Here is an 18,032-nt window from a genome sequence, read left to right on the forward strand (position 1 = left end):
GCGGGCCGCTGGGTCTGGGAACGGCCCCGCGCGAAGGACCCCTGGCCGGCCCCCGGGTGGACCCCGCACCAGGCCGAGCGGGGCGAAAACGCTGTCTTGCCGGGCTGGGCTGAGCGGAGCGGCTCCGCCCCGTCCAGGCCTCGGGCCAGCGTCGGGACGGGGCGTCTCGGCCATCCGCGGTGGGAGCGCACCCCGCGGGGGCAAGAGGCCTGAGCGCCCCTCGTTGCAGAGGCCAGGCCTTGACCTGTCCCCCCACGCCGACACGACTGGAGCCAGCCAGGGGGAGGGCGAGGACCACTGCCACTTCCAAACCCCAGAGCGGGCCCAGAAGGCTGTAGCGGTGGGCGGTACCAGAAGCCCCCGAGAGATCCAGGAGGGCCAGGTTGGCTGCACCACCCCCATCCCGAACCCTCCGGAGGGCATCCGCCAGCAGGACCGGCGCCGCGGCCCGCCTGAAGAGAGTGCAAGTGATCCGCCTCATCCAGGGTCTAGCACCCTCTCAACGACCCTTCCCAGAAAGGGAAGGTTGGAGCCCAGATGAAAATTATCTAACTGGGCCAGGTCCAAGGATGGCCTCTTGAGAAGTTACGAGGAGGAGCATCCTGCTTCAGTGGGATTACTTTCTTGTCCAGGGTGGCCCCTGCAGGAAAGAGGGTACTGGACCAGACGCACTTTGGTCTGATCTGGTTTGAGGTTCTCCTCCTCTTTTACACTGTGCGGAAGAGACATAAGCAAAGAGGTAGTGCGCTGGTTTTCCTTTCAAAACTCGTGTTTTTCAACTGACAGTTGGAACTGATGAGGCCAGTTTAGTCAATGTAAAACTGCTACTTCAATGCAGCAACACGCTCGTAAACTAGCTGTGCCGGATCCAACACATAATAATGAACGGCTCAGGAATGGCTATCTGCCCCAACCTGCATTCACATCTTGCCACTGTGAAGGTAATGCTCACACACACACACCATGCACAATGGACAACAAAAGGATTTTCTTCCTGGCATCTTTACCAACAACTACGTATACAACACGGGATAATGCTGGTCCAAAACATTCCAGAAAACGTGTGGAAAGGGAGTCATTGAGGAAAATGAAAGAGAAGTCTCTTTGTGACAGAGTTCATGCGGAGAGGTCACTATTGTCAAATCTCTCCTGGTCATACACCTCAGCCACAACCTTCCTGCCAGCAAACCAGCGCCCATTCAGTGCCTGGATGGCTTTATGAGTCTCTGAGGCCATGGAGAATTCCACAAAGATCTTGACAATGATCTCAGCATCTTCCTCCTCACCCTGCTTCTCTTGATAGATGATGACTCTGTTGACAGCCCCAAACTTGCCACACTCCTCTGTTACTTCTCCTTCCAAGTCATCATCAATGTCCTTGGGGTCCACCATGTTGCGCAAAACCATCACTGTTGACTGTGTGAAGAAAAGAGTAGTCAAATCTCACCCCCCAGGACTCAGAAGCACAGGAAAATTGCCTCCCACCCAAGCCCTGTTTTGTTCTCCCATCACTGAGATGCTGCAAAGCCACTGGTGCCTCTGCATATGAGACTTGTCTTTTGGCTGCCTACAGTTCTTCCATAACAGGCCGGGTACAGGAGGCAAATCTTAGGCAGCCCTTCCATCAGCACCACTGCAGCCTATACTGTCACTGGAGAGTTCCCATCACAACTCACCTCTTGTTTCCGGAGAAGCTTCTGCATCACCATGTGGCGAGCACTGCTGCCTGAGATGCTCATATGCTCCTGTTCACTGAGCATCTCTGGCCTTTCAGATTCTTGGAACACTTCCTCCTCCTCCTTCTCCTTCTTGGCTTCTAGCAGGCCCAGTGTTGGGGGACTGGCCAAGATGGGGTTCACCACACCCACCTGGGGAATAGTGACAGGAATAGGTGGGCGAGCAGGTGTCACACCTGAAGGAAAAACATTTTGACACATGAAAAGAACTAGTCATCCATATGCTCCAGGGCTCTCTACCCAATACTAAACAGAATATCCATCACAAACAAGGATGCTAATCCCACCAGGTCAATATGTGCAATCAACCCAAGCTTAGATTGTGCAATCTCTCAACGCACAACAACCTTAACAACCAACCACATCTATGCAGATATGATAGAACAATTACCAAGATGGACCAAGTCCACTTCTTTCCAGTGTCTGATACTACAAATAATAGCTACAACTATATCACCATGGACTGAAAATCTCCAAAGAAAGCTCCAGGATTTAGGTGGCCTTCTCATCCATCCGTCCACTCCACAGAAGAGGAATAGAAAGAGGAAGAAGACAATAGCAAGTCAATGACTGGCTCTCAAAATGTAGCTTCTGGGATTCTGGCTTGTGTTATCTAGAGGATGGATGGGTAGCATGAGATGGGTTGCACCCGACAAGGACTGACAGAAGCACATATCCTTTGCCAAAGTATGGCAAACATAATTAGGAAGGATTTAAATTGAATCCCGTGAAGTAAAAAAATAAAAGCCATGAAGAATCTCAGATAAAGACCTGTGTATTGTTGAAAAGAAAATTAGGGCAGTAGTTCATGAGGTCCATGGGTTTTATTGTCTATACACTAATGTTCAGAGAACTCATAGCACAGAAGGACAAATTCAATGTAATAGGTGGGATGACTTCTATGATGGGAATACAGCAAATATGCCCTACGTTGCAGAGGAATAGCAGCACTCCTCTGAAATTCAAGTCAATTGACCTGACGACGCTATGCAAAGCCTCTGGGTTAAACTGAGGAACAAAAGCGATACCATTGCCTACCCAACTAAGGATAAGGTGCGGATGATGCCTTCCAAAAGGAAATTACAGGTGTTTCCAAACCACGTACTGTCATAGCATTGGGAGCTTAATTGGGGAAGTAGAGTTGGAGGAGGACCTATTTTTTATTGCTCCAGAGAGCAGGATATGGAATACAGGTAGAACTCATTTAGTGACCACAATGGGGACTGGCAACACGGTCATTAAGCAAAGTGGTTGCTAAGTGAAACCATGACTCTGCTTTCGATCTTACTTCAGCTTTCCTTTGCTTTACAGATCTACAAAGGTCGTAAATGTGGGCAGTTACTTTTCCATCACTGTTGTAATTGCGAACAGTCACTGTCCAAGGCAGTCACTAAATGCAGTACCTGTAATGCATTTAACTTACATGAAGGCAGAATCCAAATAAATATTGGAAAAACTTCTTATGAGTAAGAGCAGCAAAACCATGACTCAGAGAGGTGGGCTCCCCTTCACTGGATGTGCGCCAGTGGCAACAGGCCAATCATCTACCTAGGATGCTTTAATTTGAACCCAATGTCCACTTCCAGCTCTAAGGTTCCTCTTCTTCATTTACTGCCCCCATTTTATCAGCTGTTACTAGGTGAGGAAGAAACACCTCTCTTACTTGGTCTCCTCTACAATAGGTACCTTGGAGAGCCTCTTCTAAGCCTTCCTCCAGAAAAAAAAAAATTAAGCACTAACCCTTTACTGATAAGAAAGAAGTGCCAATCTGGTTACTATTGGCTGCTCTTTTCCCCTTCTTTCTCCGCTGCTTCTGTTTCACGACTATCTGTATAAATGCATCAGATGGAAGCAGTTTCATTTATGTTTGCTTAATTATAAGGGAAGCGCAGACCCCCAACAAGGAATCTGCCTTTTCCACATGAGCCTTACGCTCAGTTGGCATTTTCCACCACCAGCTCAGACCCCAAGAGTATACATATAAATCAAACACAAGTACACACATAGAGGGGAAGAGAAGGAGATCTCTCTGCTTCTGCAGTGGCAAGAGCTTTAAAGCATGCTTGACAACAAGCAGTCTGTTCTGGGAAGAGGTTAGTCTCAACATATTAGCACTCAACAACCAATGTGCGCCAATCATCTGGGAGGAAAAGGGAGGTAGCACCAATGAATGAAAGGAACAACACAGCCTCCCTTAATTGTTTCTTAGGGAGAAGGGAGAAGCATTTGTATTCAAACTGCTGAGGAAAAAATTTAGCAGGGCTCATGCAACAGACAGTCCCTCACTAGAAAATTTTGAAAAAATCTCTCATCAAATGTTTGTTCTGTTATAGCCCTGTGAATACAAAAGATCAGAATAAAAAGCAAGGAAAAGACAAGAACTCTCTGCTTTTATGGTTACTCTAAGAGCAACCCTTCAGCCTTCTTCAGGCCAAGATCCTGTTTCCCACAATGGCCAGACAGATGCCTCCAAGGAGCTCCAAAAGGTGTGGAGGTGATTCCCAAGCAAATGGTTATGCAAAAGCATACTTCCTCTAAACCAAGAGATAGCCCATACCAAGGGCATCCTATACGAATTGGCCTGAAACCTACATCATAATCCTCAATTCGCAAGTGCTCCCACCTCCAGTCTTTCTCATGAACATCAGGAAGCTTTCCTCAATCCAAAAACTAGAAATCTCACCCATCCAGCACATTCCATGATAGAGTTTACAGAGTGCCACCTTACCGAAAGAGGGGGGAAAAAAGGTTATCATCCTTCACTGGAGTGTAACATGCAACTATCATCAACCCACTCAACCTAGATGACACCAATTTGCACATTCTGACATACTTTTTATCCCTTTCATTCATCACAAAACCTTCCTTGCGTGTATTCCTCAACTCCACAAAATCAGACCATCTTTATTCAAGGAGGATGTAATATCCTTCTCCTTTCACTTTCACAGATACACAACAAATTTCACTTTCTTTCATTTCATCATTAATCCATCATTTACTCCTCTTACATTCCAAGTTGGCCATGTTCACATGCCGTGATTATCCCCAGCCAGGCCCACATATCTGCCGCCCATCAGTTCAGGTTTAATGATTTTCAGCAAGAAGGGGCGGCGGGGGGGGTAGCCTAAGTTATCCATCTTTGTCCTATCCATGCAGCACCCCTGCTAACAGTTGGAGTGGAACGTTTTGGCCCGGATGTCACAAGCAAGACCAGAGCCCAGATTTCCCCTCAGAGCCCTCACAAGATTTATGCCAGCCAGGATCTTTAATCTACGAACTACTGGGAAAGACAACGTACAGTTGCCCGTATCACAACCACAAGGAGGTACATGCACACTCACAATACTCTTGGTACTTAAATTACCTTAGATTGACCCCAGTTTGCCTTTTTGTCGCCCATTCACCCAGCTAGAGCTCTACAGAGTGCCATTTTGTTTTTTAGAAAAACTTGTAATTGAAGATTTCCAAGTATTACACTGCTGCTATCCACGCCCCTCCAACTGAGCAAGATTATTTAAAAAAAAAAAACCAGGATAGTGAATCTGGAGCCAATTCGCAGGCACACAAAAGCAGTCCTGGTTATGGGCTGCAAAGCAGCTACAGTCAGCTCCAACTGTGCAAACTGGCAGCTGAGAGTCACTTCAATGTAAAGTGAAAACATCCACCACTGCAGTGTCTGTAGATAAGCCCACTGAAATTCACCTGGAGTAACAGTCTGCAACTCATGGGTAAGACTCCAGCCAAAAACAAAAAAATCAAGGCAAAACCAGCATGGCCAGTCTCAGATGGCCTGATGGAGATGGCTGGACTTCAGCTGTCCAGTCTCAAAGAGGACATTGTGGGAAAGAGAGAGAAGATGGTGATGACGTCTTCCTTACAAGGAAAGGGCGATGATCATGGGGAACGGAGGTCAGGAAGTCCCAGCAGGCAGAAAAATTTCTCCTTCCACCTATCTTCGGGCCTTAGGCAGAGACATCTTTAAGCAAGAACCGAACACACCAAGACCAGATGGCTCTCTCTCCTCATGTCCGCTCTCTTGGGGACAGGGTGATTCAACATCCTACTGCAAGAGGAAGACACTTCAGCTGCCAAGTCACTCACCTGTGATGACACCTGGAGCTTGAGCTGCCATGACAGCCTGTGGTAAAGCCCCCAGGGGTTGCGCTAGGGTCAGCGCTGGGGTCACTAGTCCGGGAGTGGCTAATGTGCTAAGGACAGCAGCACCCGCCACGCCTGCCACAGCTTCCTACAAGAGAAAAGTCAACACCACCACATCAGCTCTGCTAAAGCCTGACACCACAGTACTTCTCCACCCCAAGGTCCACCAGGACAAACCTACAGCAAGGTGCTCCCGTGGAGAGAAGCCCTACCAGCCTGGGAGAGAGATGTGCGGTGGGTACACGTTCGTGTTTTGGAGATAAGTAGCAATCACCTTCCTTGGGCCCCTAAAGTGGGAGGGGCATCTCAGACCAGCATTCACCTTTGCCAGATGGTCTTCAGACCCACATAGGCCCAGGACCATCGGTTGGGACCTGCTTGTAACCATCAGCCCAACCATGGAAGCAGAGGGAAGAGGGGAGATGCCACTCGGAGATTGGATCCACACAAGAGCCACCAAGAGCAGCTGAACACATTGAGGCTCTGCCTAGCAGCCCGCCCCTCCCTGCTCTGCTTCTTTCCTGCTGCAGCTGATGGAAGCCTGCCTCAGCTTGCAGAGTGAAAGAAACGCGGGCTGCGCTCTGCCCACAGACTTGGACTGGTGCAACTGCTGCTAGTCAAGCAGGGGGGAATGGCAGGAAGGCAAATTCAGCTGAATGCTAGGAAAACTTCCTAAGAGCAAGAGCAGTTCAACAGAGGAAGTGATGACCCAGAAAGGTGGGGGGCTGCCCTTCACTGGATGGAGAAGCTGGAATCAGGCTCCTGCCTGGGGCAGGGTCTTGATTCCAGAGCCCCACTCGGTCCAGGACTGTATGCTTCCAGCTACAATAAGTAGGAAGGAGGAGGAGGAGGCTGCTCCCTATCACTGCAAGAGGTGCTGCCCCACATTTGATCAAACGCTCTCCCCCAGCTCTGCTCTCCAGATCTCGCTCGTTACCTGAGCTGTGATTTTTGCTGTGGCAGCAGCTGCTGCTACTGCTGCTGCAGGGGGCAAGCCTCCTGGTGTGGCTGGAGTCAGGAGCGGCATGGGTGGAGTGACCGCTTTGCCAACACGGAGGTACTGGCCCCCCAAGTCAAAGAGGTTCATGGAAGAAACAGCATCTTGCGAGGACTGTGCCTTCTCATATTCTGGAAAAGGAGAAAGAGCAATATGAGGAGAGCTGCCCCACTATAAGGACCTCAGCCGCAGTGCAGTTGGCCCCATGGCTTACCAATGAACCCATAGCCCTTGTGCTTCCCTGTGGTGGGATCCCGGGCCAATGTGCAAGACTTGATCTTCCCAAAGGCCTCAAAAACACTTTTGATGTCATCATCAGAAAGGTCCTGGTGGACTGATGCCACATAAATGCGGTTGAAGGCTCGAGCCTCCTCTGCTAGCTGGTCAATGATGGGCTGTGCTTGGCCAATGTTGCTGGGCCTCCCCACCTGCAAGAAGACGACCCTTGTTGAGAGCTGTACCGCCACCCTTGAGTACTTCTGGGCATTCCCAGGCCATTAGGAGGGGCATTGGGGCCCTCTGGTACACCAGCTTCTCAACGACCACTGAAGAATCCTGCCAGGTGGGTACTTGGCTACTCAAGGTACTCAGCTAAAAGTGCTTGCCTGATTTGTGGCCTAGCATCCCAGCCAACATTCTGTAAACCATGATTCAGCAAACTATGGGCTAGCATGTTTCCACATCTACAGATTTATTCATAAGACTTATATCCTGCCTCTCCTCTTGCCTCCTGTGGGGAAGGTTGGGATGAGAAAGCATAAGCCGCTAGTGAGTTTACATGGCTGACAGTGGATGTAAACCTCCCCAGACCCAGCCTAACCCCTCAGTCTCACTAACTCTGACATGATAGATTAGGGAACTATGGGAACCTAGCCCACTGCTTAGACGTGTTAAGCAAGCCATTGCGTTAAGCTCTAATTTGACCAGGCATAGCATATGATGGGAATACAGCGATGATGTTTTGTTAACCTGGTGTTGTAACCCCTTCCCAGTGTTCCTTGCCATGAAGCAAGCTGCAGGCACCAGGCAGTCAGGCAGACATGCCATCCTCCCAATATGGGGTGGAGAAGGCTTTGCAGTTCAGGGGACATGGCATTGGGCAAAGCACTCTGCCTCCTAAAGAAGTACCTGGCGTGCCTCTGCTGAAATCTTAGACCTGCTGGAGAGAGGAGACTCAAAGGATTCTAGTAGCTGGGGGAGGCAGGCTGCACAGCTTTCCCCCTTTACAGGACACAAGGACATGTGTTCTGGCCCACAGACCTCACTCCGCCATCACGCACCTTGATGTTCCGCCCTCCAAGCATCACCGAGTTCATCTGCTCCAAGGCCAGCTGAGCGGCTTCAGGGACCTCATATTCCACAAAAGCAAAGCCCTGGCCAAATGGAAAAAGGGGGTTATCCTCACACGTTCATCCCACCCCACAGCCCAATCTTCCTGCAGTCTCCCTTCAGGTAACACTTACTTTATGCTTCATGGTCACAGAATCCCAGGACATGTCAATACTCTTGATGGGCCCAAAGGGGGCAAAAGCCTGCCGTATGGTGTCCTCTCCCAGCTCATAGTAAATGGAGCCCACATAGACTCGGCACATGATGGCCAGAGCCCGCTGCCGCTGTGCTGCCATCTGTATTGGAGAGAAGGTCTGGCTGGTCAGAGCAGGAGGAAAGCTCAGAGACTCAGCAGTTCTTCCATACCCTCCCCCCAGGAGCAGCAGGAGGCTCCAGAGTGGCAAGGGGAAGTCTCCCTGAGAAAGAGCTAGCCCAGCCCACCCTTCCCATCCCCCTCTGCAAGAGGAATCAGCCCACTGCAGCCCCAAAGGGTCCTTCCCCACAACTCTTCCCCCATACAGCAAGAGATCCAGATTTGGGCACCTCATGTCTGTCTGCAACTGAAAAATATCCCACCCCAGGACACTGGCTCTTCCTCTCGGCAGGCGCCTTCAGGAACCAACAACAGTCAAGATGCAGACAGCCTTCTCCCCCTGCCAAACCAGCTGGTGCAAGGAACCATCTGCCACTGTCCCAAGGACGTACAGTAGCAGAGACTCCACGACTGACACATTTCCCCTTCCAAAAGCCTAGTCGACCTACAGCCCAGATTCACCACCGTTGTCCAGTGGCCAGTCAGCAGTTCCCCTGCCTGGCGGCCCAGCCCACGCACAGGACAGGCAGCCGGAGCTTTTCTCCGGAGCGGGTAAGAACCAAGTCTGCTACCATCCTCCTTAGAGGCAAACACCCACCCAGCTGGGGATACTTGCTGGCTGGCTGTCCATCAGAGCCAAGAGCACCTCGTGGGCTTTGCAGCAGGCCCTCAACACTTCTCATGGGTGGGGGGACCTATGAAGCTAGGAGACCTCAGTCCCCCCTGCTCTCTCTCTGGGGCATGCCTGCCACTCAGCCCCTCCCCAGCCCTGGAGAGAACTGCGCTGGGCAAATGCCAGGCAATGCCTCCAAGCCCAGCCTCCCTTCCACATAGGTCTGGGGCTTTCCCGCTGCTCCCAAAGACAACCGATGGTCCCTCTGCAGGCAGAGGCTCTCTGCTGCACACTAGGACAGCCAGCGCCACTGGATGAACTCAAGGAAGAGCACGCACTCCCAGCGTTCAGGAGCCAGCAGAGCAAAGAGTTAGGGAGAGGGGAAACATGCATCTACAAAGAAGCCCATGGGGGCTGCCTGGCTATTGCTTGCCTCTGGGCTACCTGCTTCCCCACCCCACCCGCTCCCAGCAAGCTGGCCATCCATCTAGCATCCCAAAACCAGATCCAGGCTGAGCTGCTGTTCTGAGGTGGCCACCCAGGCGTGCTTGTCTTCAACCTGTCCCAGAGAAACTAAGCTAAGCCCATCCTTCCAACCCCAGGAGAGCCATCAGTACCTGTGGCCTAATACCAGAGGCTGGCTTGCTCTCCTGCTCCGTTGAGCCGGACCCTTCAATAGCTCCAAGAGGATCAGCCTAGGTCTACCTCTCTGCCCAACGCACAGCAGTAGCTGGGCCCCTCCCCAAAATCCACCACAACATTAAGGTGGAACTCTGGCTCAGTGCTAGAATTCAGGAGGAACAGACGGGGCACCTCTCTCCCCAGGAGAGGGCTCGGCCTGCCACCTGCTGGGTTGGCCTTCATACTCTGGCCCATGCCAAGCTCCAAAAGTGAGGGACACATGCCCTGGCACATAAGCCCTGTGGCCACCATCTTTCTCCCCCAGTACCAGCCAGCAGCCCCTCTTCCTATCATCCTTCCAGCAGGAGTTCTCACTGGCCTAGGAGAGCCAGCCGAGCCCCAGCGCCCGGCCACCAGCCTCTAGCAACCCACGCTGGCCCCCTGGCGAGTTACCTTGGCAGTTACTTTGAGGCCAGGACCTCAGCATCCCTAGAAAGGCGGCTCTCCGCTGCTTGAGACTAATGCTTGCTCGCTCTCTCTCTCTCTCTCTCTCTCTCTCTCTCTCTCTCTGCCCAGTGCCTCCAGGGATCCCAGCTGCCCCCAGCCCAAGGTCTTCCACTGGGGAGCTTACACTTGGCCTTGGCTGGTTGTGGGGGGCATGTCCAGAGCGGGGGGGGGGGGTGTGGCAGGAGAGGAGGCCACAGCTATGTCCTCCCCCAGGCTAGGCCCTGACTAAGACCAAGTGCCCAGAAGAAGTGAATGTGTCTATTGACCGATTGTAAAGGTGAGAGAGGATCTCCAAAGCCCATTGTCACTGCTGCCATCTGAAAGACAGTAAAGACAGAGTTCAGTCTGTGGGAGCTGAGCACACCACGGGGGTTTGTCAAAACTCAAGTGGGAGAAAGAGGCCTCGCCTGCCTGCCTGCCTGCCTACTGCCTCCTCCTCCTCCTCCTCCTCCTCCTTGCTGCACACCCCCGGCCAACCCTAGGGAGCCAGGGGAGGGAGGTCTAGGACAGTCTTCAGCCCTCAGCAGACAACTAGCTACAGTGGCGGCCCCACATACACATACACACACAGCAGCCAGAGCTGCCCCAAGGGCTTTGGTTTCCCCCCCCCACCCTGTAACTCCTCTGGAAGAGGGGCTCGGACAGCAGCTAATAGGCCCCCTCCCGCTGCCCTGCAAGACCACAGACGCTCCCTGCCTCTGCCCGAGCGAGGCCAACAGCTGCACCCCATGCCAGCTCCTCGCTTGCTCGCTCGCTCGCTCTCTCCAGACAGCTAAGCTTCCCTCCACAGGCGGAAGCATGGGCCTGGAATTTCACAGCAGGCCGAAGGCAGCACTCCAGGCAGATCTCGGGACTGGCAGTGGCTCTAAGTGCATAAAGGGCTGCCCTGGGGAGGGGGAAGGGAGGGGAGGGCATGTCAAAGGCAAGGGCTTCCCGGCAGGGGCCTCACCTGGAGATTGGTGAGCTGCTGCTGCTGGTGGGCAATTGTCTGCTTCACCAAGACACTTTTGATGCTCTGCTCCATCGCATATTTTTTGGCCTAGGAGGAAAGAGAAAAGAAACCGAAGTCACAGAGATATCCCAGAGACCAGCTGGCAAACCTGCTGGAACGGAGCATGGAAGAGAGACTCGGAAGCTGGGTCAGTGAGAGTACAGTCCATCTGCACTGCTCCTGTCCTCACGGTCACACACTCTCCTCCCTCCATCCCCCGCATCAGCTCCCCTATTAAGCAAGGCCGACCAAGGAGGAGCTGGCTGCAATGGCCAACGACTGTCCCCAAATCTGAAGCTCTGAAGTTACTAGGAAGGCCATCACAAGGGAGCCCAGCGCACTTCTGAGCGTGAGGCTTCCTAGGGGCTAGAGGCCCAGGCCCAGAGAGTCAAACCTGGCTGAAGCTTCCTGGATGGCCAAGGCTCAAGTTAGCTTCCTAAGTTATTTCCACAGTAAAATGGGATAGCCTCACATACTTGGTCTTAGAGGCCAGGTGCAACCATCTAAGGGCACGTTTGCCCAGCAGGAGCTTGAGCAAACCTCTGGAACTGATGAGCAAGACTCTGAGGTTATGCTGGCCTTTCCCTCAGCTGCTCCACAAGCAGATCAGATCAGAACACCAGCCTGCCTGTTAGGGAGCCCTGAAGCTGGACCAGGTCAAAGGCTCAGTCTTCTAGTCCAGCCTTTGGTGTCCCACGGGGACCAACTCAATGCCTTCAGGAAGCCCAGCAGCACGAATGGGAGGGCAATCAGCCTCCTATCCTGTCACTGCCTGCCAGCTGGTAAAGCAGCACTCTCCTTGCCTCTGATTTCAATGCATTACCCAAGTTCTGCCATTGTGAGAGAGGGAGAACCCCTCTCTCTGCCCACATTACCAATGCCAAGCATGCCTTCATAAACCTCAGCGGCATCACCTTTGCCTATCTTTCCCCTGAGCTTAAAAAGGAGCCAATCTCAATTGTCTTTTCCTATAGGGAACAGCCCTAATTCCCTAATCCTGTTGTTCTTCGTGCATCTTTTCCAGCTGCGTAACTGTCCTTCTTGAGCAACGGTGATGTGAATAATAGGCAGTATTCCAAACATGATCTCGCATGGTCATTATTGCGGGGGCCATTTTGTTTTCAGTGCGCTTCCTGCTGATTCCAGCAGGGAATTTACAACTGTCACATGTGTGGCAACACTTTCACTGGTTCTCTGCTGGGACTCCAATATTCTCTGCCAGTCCAGGCCCTATTTAATCATGCTGATCACCTGCTGCCTTGGAAAGGCAACCCAGAGGCTGCAATGGTGCAAAATTTGGCAGCGAGACCACTGGTGGGACAGGCCCAGGCCAGACTGGGCCACACCTCACCAGGACCAACTGCCAATCTGCTCCGGTCATCTAGAGGCTTGTTGAAGGCTTTCCTATGGCGGTCCTCATCCTGGACTGCACTCCACCCTCCACTTTGCCCATTTTCCAAAAATTAGTTAAAGCTGCTTTACTCCACGGAGCGTTTGGCCCCGGCTGGCTGGCTGACTTAGCACATCCCTCTTGGGTTCTGTTTTGGATGTTAGTCCTATGATGGCTTCCCCATTTGTTTTGGCTTCTGGCTCTCCTTTTTACTATATGCTGCCCACTGTCCTTTAGGACAGGTGTGAGTAATGCATACGTGTATATGTACACGTAGTTTAACTCAACAGCTGTCAGTACAAAGGGATACATGCTTGCCCTAAATATGCAAGCGTTGTAGGTGTGCGTGCATTTACAGATTTGAATTAAACCATATTAATGCCCATTCACTTGGTCTGAAGAGATCCTTCGTTGCTCTCTCGATCGGCTTTTGTTAACTCCACACTAGATAGCTGGGTGTAATCACCAAATCTGGTTGTAGCCCACTCATGTGGAATATGAATATTCACAGCTGGGTCCTGCCCGTGAGGAAAAGACCCTTCTGCACCTGGCAGTCCTTGTCGACCCCTCTCTCTCTGGGTTATTTTAGGGGGATGGAAAGAGGACGTGGGTAGGCTGGATGAGCCTGGTCAAGCTGCTCACCTTCTGAAGAGCCTCCTGCTGCTCTGGGGTAAGAGGAGGGAGCCCCAGCTTGGCTGACGTGCTCTGCCCATTTTCCACCTTGACAGTTTCGGTACCCTGCAATTGGAGAGATGCCCATGAAAACCTGCCTGAACAGAGCAGACCTGTGCAGAGAGTCCCTGGAGGCTCATTTTCAATCAGGTGCCAGGGTGGGAGGTGGGGGGACCCATAGAAAGTCCAGAACGATCTGGTTGCTTGATATCAAAATTGAGAAAGCATCCTCTGGGTCTCTGCCTTCCACCCTCCCAGAGCGGTGATGCCTGCACCGCTCCCTCCCAGCTGGGATGCACTGAGGAGGCAGACTGTAATAGAAGGCAGCAAGCCAGTTTGGTCTAGTGGTGAAGGCCCCAGGCTAGAAGGCAGTTTGAGTCCCGCCTCAGGCATGAAAGCCAGCTGGGTGACTTTGGGCCAGTCCCTCTCTCAGCCCAGCTCACCTCGCAGGGTGGTTGTTGTTGTGGGGAAAACAGGAGGGAGGAGTATTAGGTATGCTCGCCACCTTGAATTATTTATAAAAAAATAATAAAGGCAGGATAAAAGATCTAAAAAAAACAAACCAAGGCATTAATGGCCTTATAGATATGGACCAGCCCCTTGAATGAAGCCCAGAAGCCAACCGGCAACTAACCTTCCACCTCTTCATCCAAGTCTCTAATAAAAGCACTGAAGAATAAAAGACAGGTCTGATTCTTAGAAACCTCCTCTTGCCTGACGAATGGCTATTGATGAGCTCTCAGCCACCTATTTATTAATCCAATCAAGTGCCATGCCAAACAGCCCATATTTAATTAGCGTGCTAATCAGAACTTTACGGGGTACTTCCTCAGCTTTTTGGCTGAAATCAAAATGTGTTACATCTACAGTGCACCTATAATCTATTTATGAAGCTACTCAGTAAAAAATCAGATGTTAGCTGGCAAGGCTTGTTCTTACTGATTTCTGGTAATTAACAAGTATTCAAGATTCTCACAGATCTCTGTGACCTTCTCTTGAACGTTTTGGGTTCTGCAGTTCTCCAGATCCTCCTTTTTCAGGATAGGGCCAAAATTTGCTCTCTGCTAGTTGTCCGACACTTTACACAGCTCTGCAGAATTTCTCAGCAATTATATAAGGGGTCATCTGGATGCTCAGTTATTTCCCACTGATTTAGCCTCATTGAAAGGGGAAAAAATGGTACAGGTAGTCCTCGCTTACCAACCACAATTGGGACCAGCAACTCTGTCACTAAGCAACGCGGTCATTAAGTAAAATGTCATGTGACTGCACCGGACTTACATCAGTTCCACTGCAGTCGTTAAGCAAATCACTGTAGGTCGTTAAGCACATCATCATGTGACCGCAACTTGTGACTTCCCGCCAGCTTCCCCATTGACTTTGTCAGAAGCCCGCTGTGAAGGTCACAAATGGCAATCACATGACTGCAGGATGCTGTGACCACCATAAATGCACACCGGTTGCGAAGTGCCCAAATTGTGATCACGTGACTGCAGGGATGCTGCAAAAGCTGCAAGTTCAAGGACCATTGAAGTATAGTATATCTATACTTATATACTCTATAAAAGTATATCTACTTTTTCAGCACCATCATAACTTCCAACTTCAAATGCCTTTGTAACTTCAAATGGTCGCTGAATGAGACAGTTGGTACGTGAGGACTAACCTTATTCCTGATCAGGCATTTATCAGCCTCAAGCTTCAGTCCTATCCCTTCATCCTACCCTTCAGGTATTTCAGGGGAAATACACATTATTTTTAATTGGAGAACTCAAACAGAAGTACTTTTTCTTTTTTGTCCAAGTAATTGATATACTGATTTTCTTTTCCTCTTGTTTTAGATGCATTTAAGTTAGCGATGTACATCTAAAACAAAATGGATCTATGTCGATTTGAAGAGAACATCATGCCACATTCCCCTCTGAACTACCTTTTCTGCTGCACATCCCTAATTTAAAGCCATTTTATTGTTCTTAGCAATCACCGCTCATTCTGTGCTTTCCTGACCTCCTGTCAGATAGTTCATGCTATCTACACACACTCCTGCTAGGTAATCTGGGTCTTTTTCTTTTCAAGATGGCCAGTAAGCACTTTGTGCAGCTTCTGCAGCTATCTGACATGTTCTCCTCACTAGACTTGACTGTAGCTACACTTTTAGGTTTTATGTTCCTTTTTGGAACTTGAGCTCCTTTTCCCATTAGTTTTTCCTGCCATGGAGTCCTTCTGCTCATGGCTATGGCTGAGTTTACTGCAGTCCTGGATTCCAAATATGCATTCAACAGGTTCTAGCAGTGAAAGTTTGATTTCTGCTTTCAGAAATTGCAAGGGTGTCTGCTGCTCTCCAATGCAGTGTGAGGCACGCAGAAGTGAAAGGATGGTGGGGGAGGATCACAGGAGTGATTGAGCCCAGGGTGGTGCTGTACTAGTGAGCATTTTTAGAATGTATCAGGCAACAAACTCACCCCAGTCGTTTAATGTAAATGTTAAACAAGATAGGGTTAAGGACAAAACTCTGGGGCACTCCATAACAGAGCATCTGGGAGCTAGATTTTCTCCTCTGCTACTACCAACAGAAGCCATCAGGTAGGAGTGGAACCACCACAACACGATGCACCCAACTCACAAGTGGTTCAGAAGGATACTCTGATTTAGAGTATCAAAATCCATTGAGAGGTCTAGGAAGAGAAGGATGTTCACATTCCCTTCATCTGAGTCCTTCCACAGATCAACCATGAAAGTGACCAATGTAACTTCTATACCATGGTCAGATATGAAACCAAACCCTCACAGGTCCAGATCACCCCTTTCCTCCGGAGCCTTTTGTAATAGCAGTCCCACCACTTTCTTAATAACCTTCCTCAAGAACGGGAGATTTGAGATATAATGGAAGTTATTCATAACTGCTGAATTCAGACTTAGCTTGAGGACCAGATGGATCTGCGCCTCTTTCAGGGCTTCTTGGGCCTCACCTTCCCTCAAAGGCATTGACCACAGCTGAACTGAGCTCCCAGTTCCCTCCCTAGCCATTTCCACCAGCCAGGTCACGCAGAGGGCCAATCCAAAGGTGATAGAACTTTGTCCGCTTCCTCAAAATTCACATTTTAAGGTGATCCAGACTGTCTAGAGAAGGATGGGCCAGAATCTCCATGGGGTATCACTGTGAGTTCTTAGTAGAGTATGCTGCAGAGAAAATCATTCACATTCATTGACTTAGAAGTCAGCTGGAAAGACTCTAAAAAGACATCAAGGGCATCATCTAAGAGTCTTATTTGGCAAGGATTTGAACCTGGTGATTCTGAGAAAGCGGTCAGAGTCCCTTGGTTCATGAGCTGTCACCAGTGGTCTTGATCCCTATCCCACCTGGCCAGTAAGGGCTGCCATGGAGAGGACCAGAAGCTGGATCAGAATGGTTGTGAACCCTCATTGCAGGAGAGAATGTCAATGTCCTTTAGGAAGCCATTCGTGTGACCACTCCTGAAAAGCCAACACCCAGCTGTTATTGGATGAATCTCTAGCTAGCCCTTTTGGGGGAAGATTAGGGAGAAGATATTGGACCATCAACAACGAAAGGCCCCGGGAAGAAAAAAATGGATCATCTGGATCCTTTACAGTCAGGGGCAGGGCCGAGGCCAGACACTGCCTCAGTCACTCCCATCCATGGCTTATGTGTGGGGAGGGCAGGTGTTCCAGCCCTGCTAGATCTCTTGATGGTCGGCGGACCGTCTGTGAGGGTTGGGGGCACGTCTTTCTTTGGTGGGTCGGCTCCTTCCGGCTTGCGTGTTCCAGCTGGCCTACGGGTGCCTCAGGCTTGACCCCCATCCTACTTAACATCTACATGGAGTGGCTGGGGAGGCCATTCTACGGTTTGGGACTTGGCGTCATCAATTGCTGACGAAGCCCCACGATGAGGCCCAGCCGCCCAGGAGACGCATCTTGTCTTGGGGCCGCAGGCTGCACGGCTCTGGAACGGAGGCCCAGCTTCCCAGATGGCGCGGCCGCAGGTCCAGAGACTGCCTGGCCAACTCGGGGACTGTGCCAACCTGAGCTCTGAATGGGGATGTGGGGTCGGGGGGGGGGGTCCTGGACGCCCCTGCTGATGGAACGGGGGAAACCGTGCCCTGGGAGCCCGTTGGGACCGTGCCCAGAGCAGAAGGCTGGTCGCTGGAGCCCCCCCGCCTCCGGAGGAACTACCGCAAGGCGCCCTGCGCGGGGCTGCCCTGAAGACCACCCGGAAAGGGCCACGAGCGCCAAGGCGGCGCCCCCTTTCCAGCCGGCACCTCCAGCGACGCGGCCACCGCGGGACCCGGCCCCGAGCCTGCCCGCAGAAGGGACGGAGGCGCGCGCCGCGGAAGGAGGCGTGGGTCGGCTGGGAGGTGCAGCGCCGCCGCCCGGCCGGCATCTTGCCCCTCGGCGGCTGATCCGGAGACGCCCGCTTCCCTGCCGCGCGGCGGGGCCCGTCCGCGCGGCTCTCCACCGCTCCGGCTGGCCCGGCGCGGGGCGGCCGCTTACCAGAGAGAGCGCCGCGGTGGTGGTGGTGGTGGTGGTCGCCGCAGCCGCCGCCATCTTCGCCGCCGCCTCCTCGTTCCCCACGCTCCAGCGTCTCGCGAGAACTGGGCGGCGGGAGGCCGGGCGAACGCGCGGCGGCTCCGGAGCGGCCAGGGCGCCTGCGCGAGCCTGTGCCGGCCTTCCGATTGGCCCGCGTCCC

The 18,032-nt window shown here is 51.8% G+C and overlaps 1 protein-coding gene across 2 annotated transcripts; it reads right to left on the bottom strand.

Annotated features, from left to right (window-relative positions):
* Nucleotides 1-984: 984 nt before the first annotated feature.
* On the bottom strand, nt 985-18,003 carry PUF60 (poly(U) binding splicing factor 60). 2 transcript variants are annotated; one of them, XM_088148712.1, is made up of 11 exons: nt 17,837-17,995; nt 13,298-13,393; nt 11,224-11,313; nt 10,541-10,591; nt 8,355-8,516; nt 8,172-8,264; nt 7,106-7,319; nt 6,832-7,022; nt 5,838-5,982; nt 1,677-1,912; nt 985-1,416 (listed from the first exon to the last, which is right to left on the bottom strand). In XM_088148712.1, exons 1-11 carry the CDS (start codon nt 17,888-17,890, stop codon nt 1,117-1,119), a joined length of 1,632 nt encoding a protein of 543 aa, XP_088004838.1. In that variant the 5' UTR covers nt 17,891-17,995; the 3' UTR covers nt 985-1,116. The 2 variants fall into 2 exon arrangements, with proteins under 2 accessions (XP_088004838.1, XP_088004839.1); XM_088148713.1 differs by lacking the exon at nt 10,541-10,591 and having other exon boundaries at nt 17,837-18,003.
* Nucleotides 18,004-18,032: the final 29 nt, after the last annotated feature.

The sequence above is a fragment of the Python bivittatus genome, unplaced genomic scaffold (assembly GCF_059951505.1).
Source record: "Python bivittatus isolate LINGU-HERP-01145 unplaced genomic scaffold, Pbiv_v1 ctg000590_np1212, whole genome shotgun sequence".
Taxonomy (NCBI): Eukaryota; Metazoa; Chordata; class Lepidosauria; order Squamata; family Pythonidae; genus Python; species Python bivittatus.

Excerpts from the sequence above, each read along its gene's own strand:
- PUF60 (XM_088148712.1), bottom strand. The coding sequence starts at position 17,890 with ATGGCGGCGGCTGCGGCGACCACCACCACCACCACCACCGCGGCGCTC. Across the intron at positions 10,592-11,223 it reads AGCAGCTCACCAATCTCCAG|ATGGCAGCAGTGACAATGGG; the intron begins GTGAGGCCCCTG and ends ACTGTCTTTCAG. Across the intron at positions 8,265-8,354 it reads CTGTGACCATGAAGCATAAA|GGCTTTGCTTTTGTGGAATA; the intron begins GTAAGTGTTACC and ends CCATTTGGCCAG.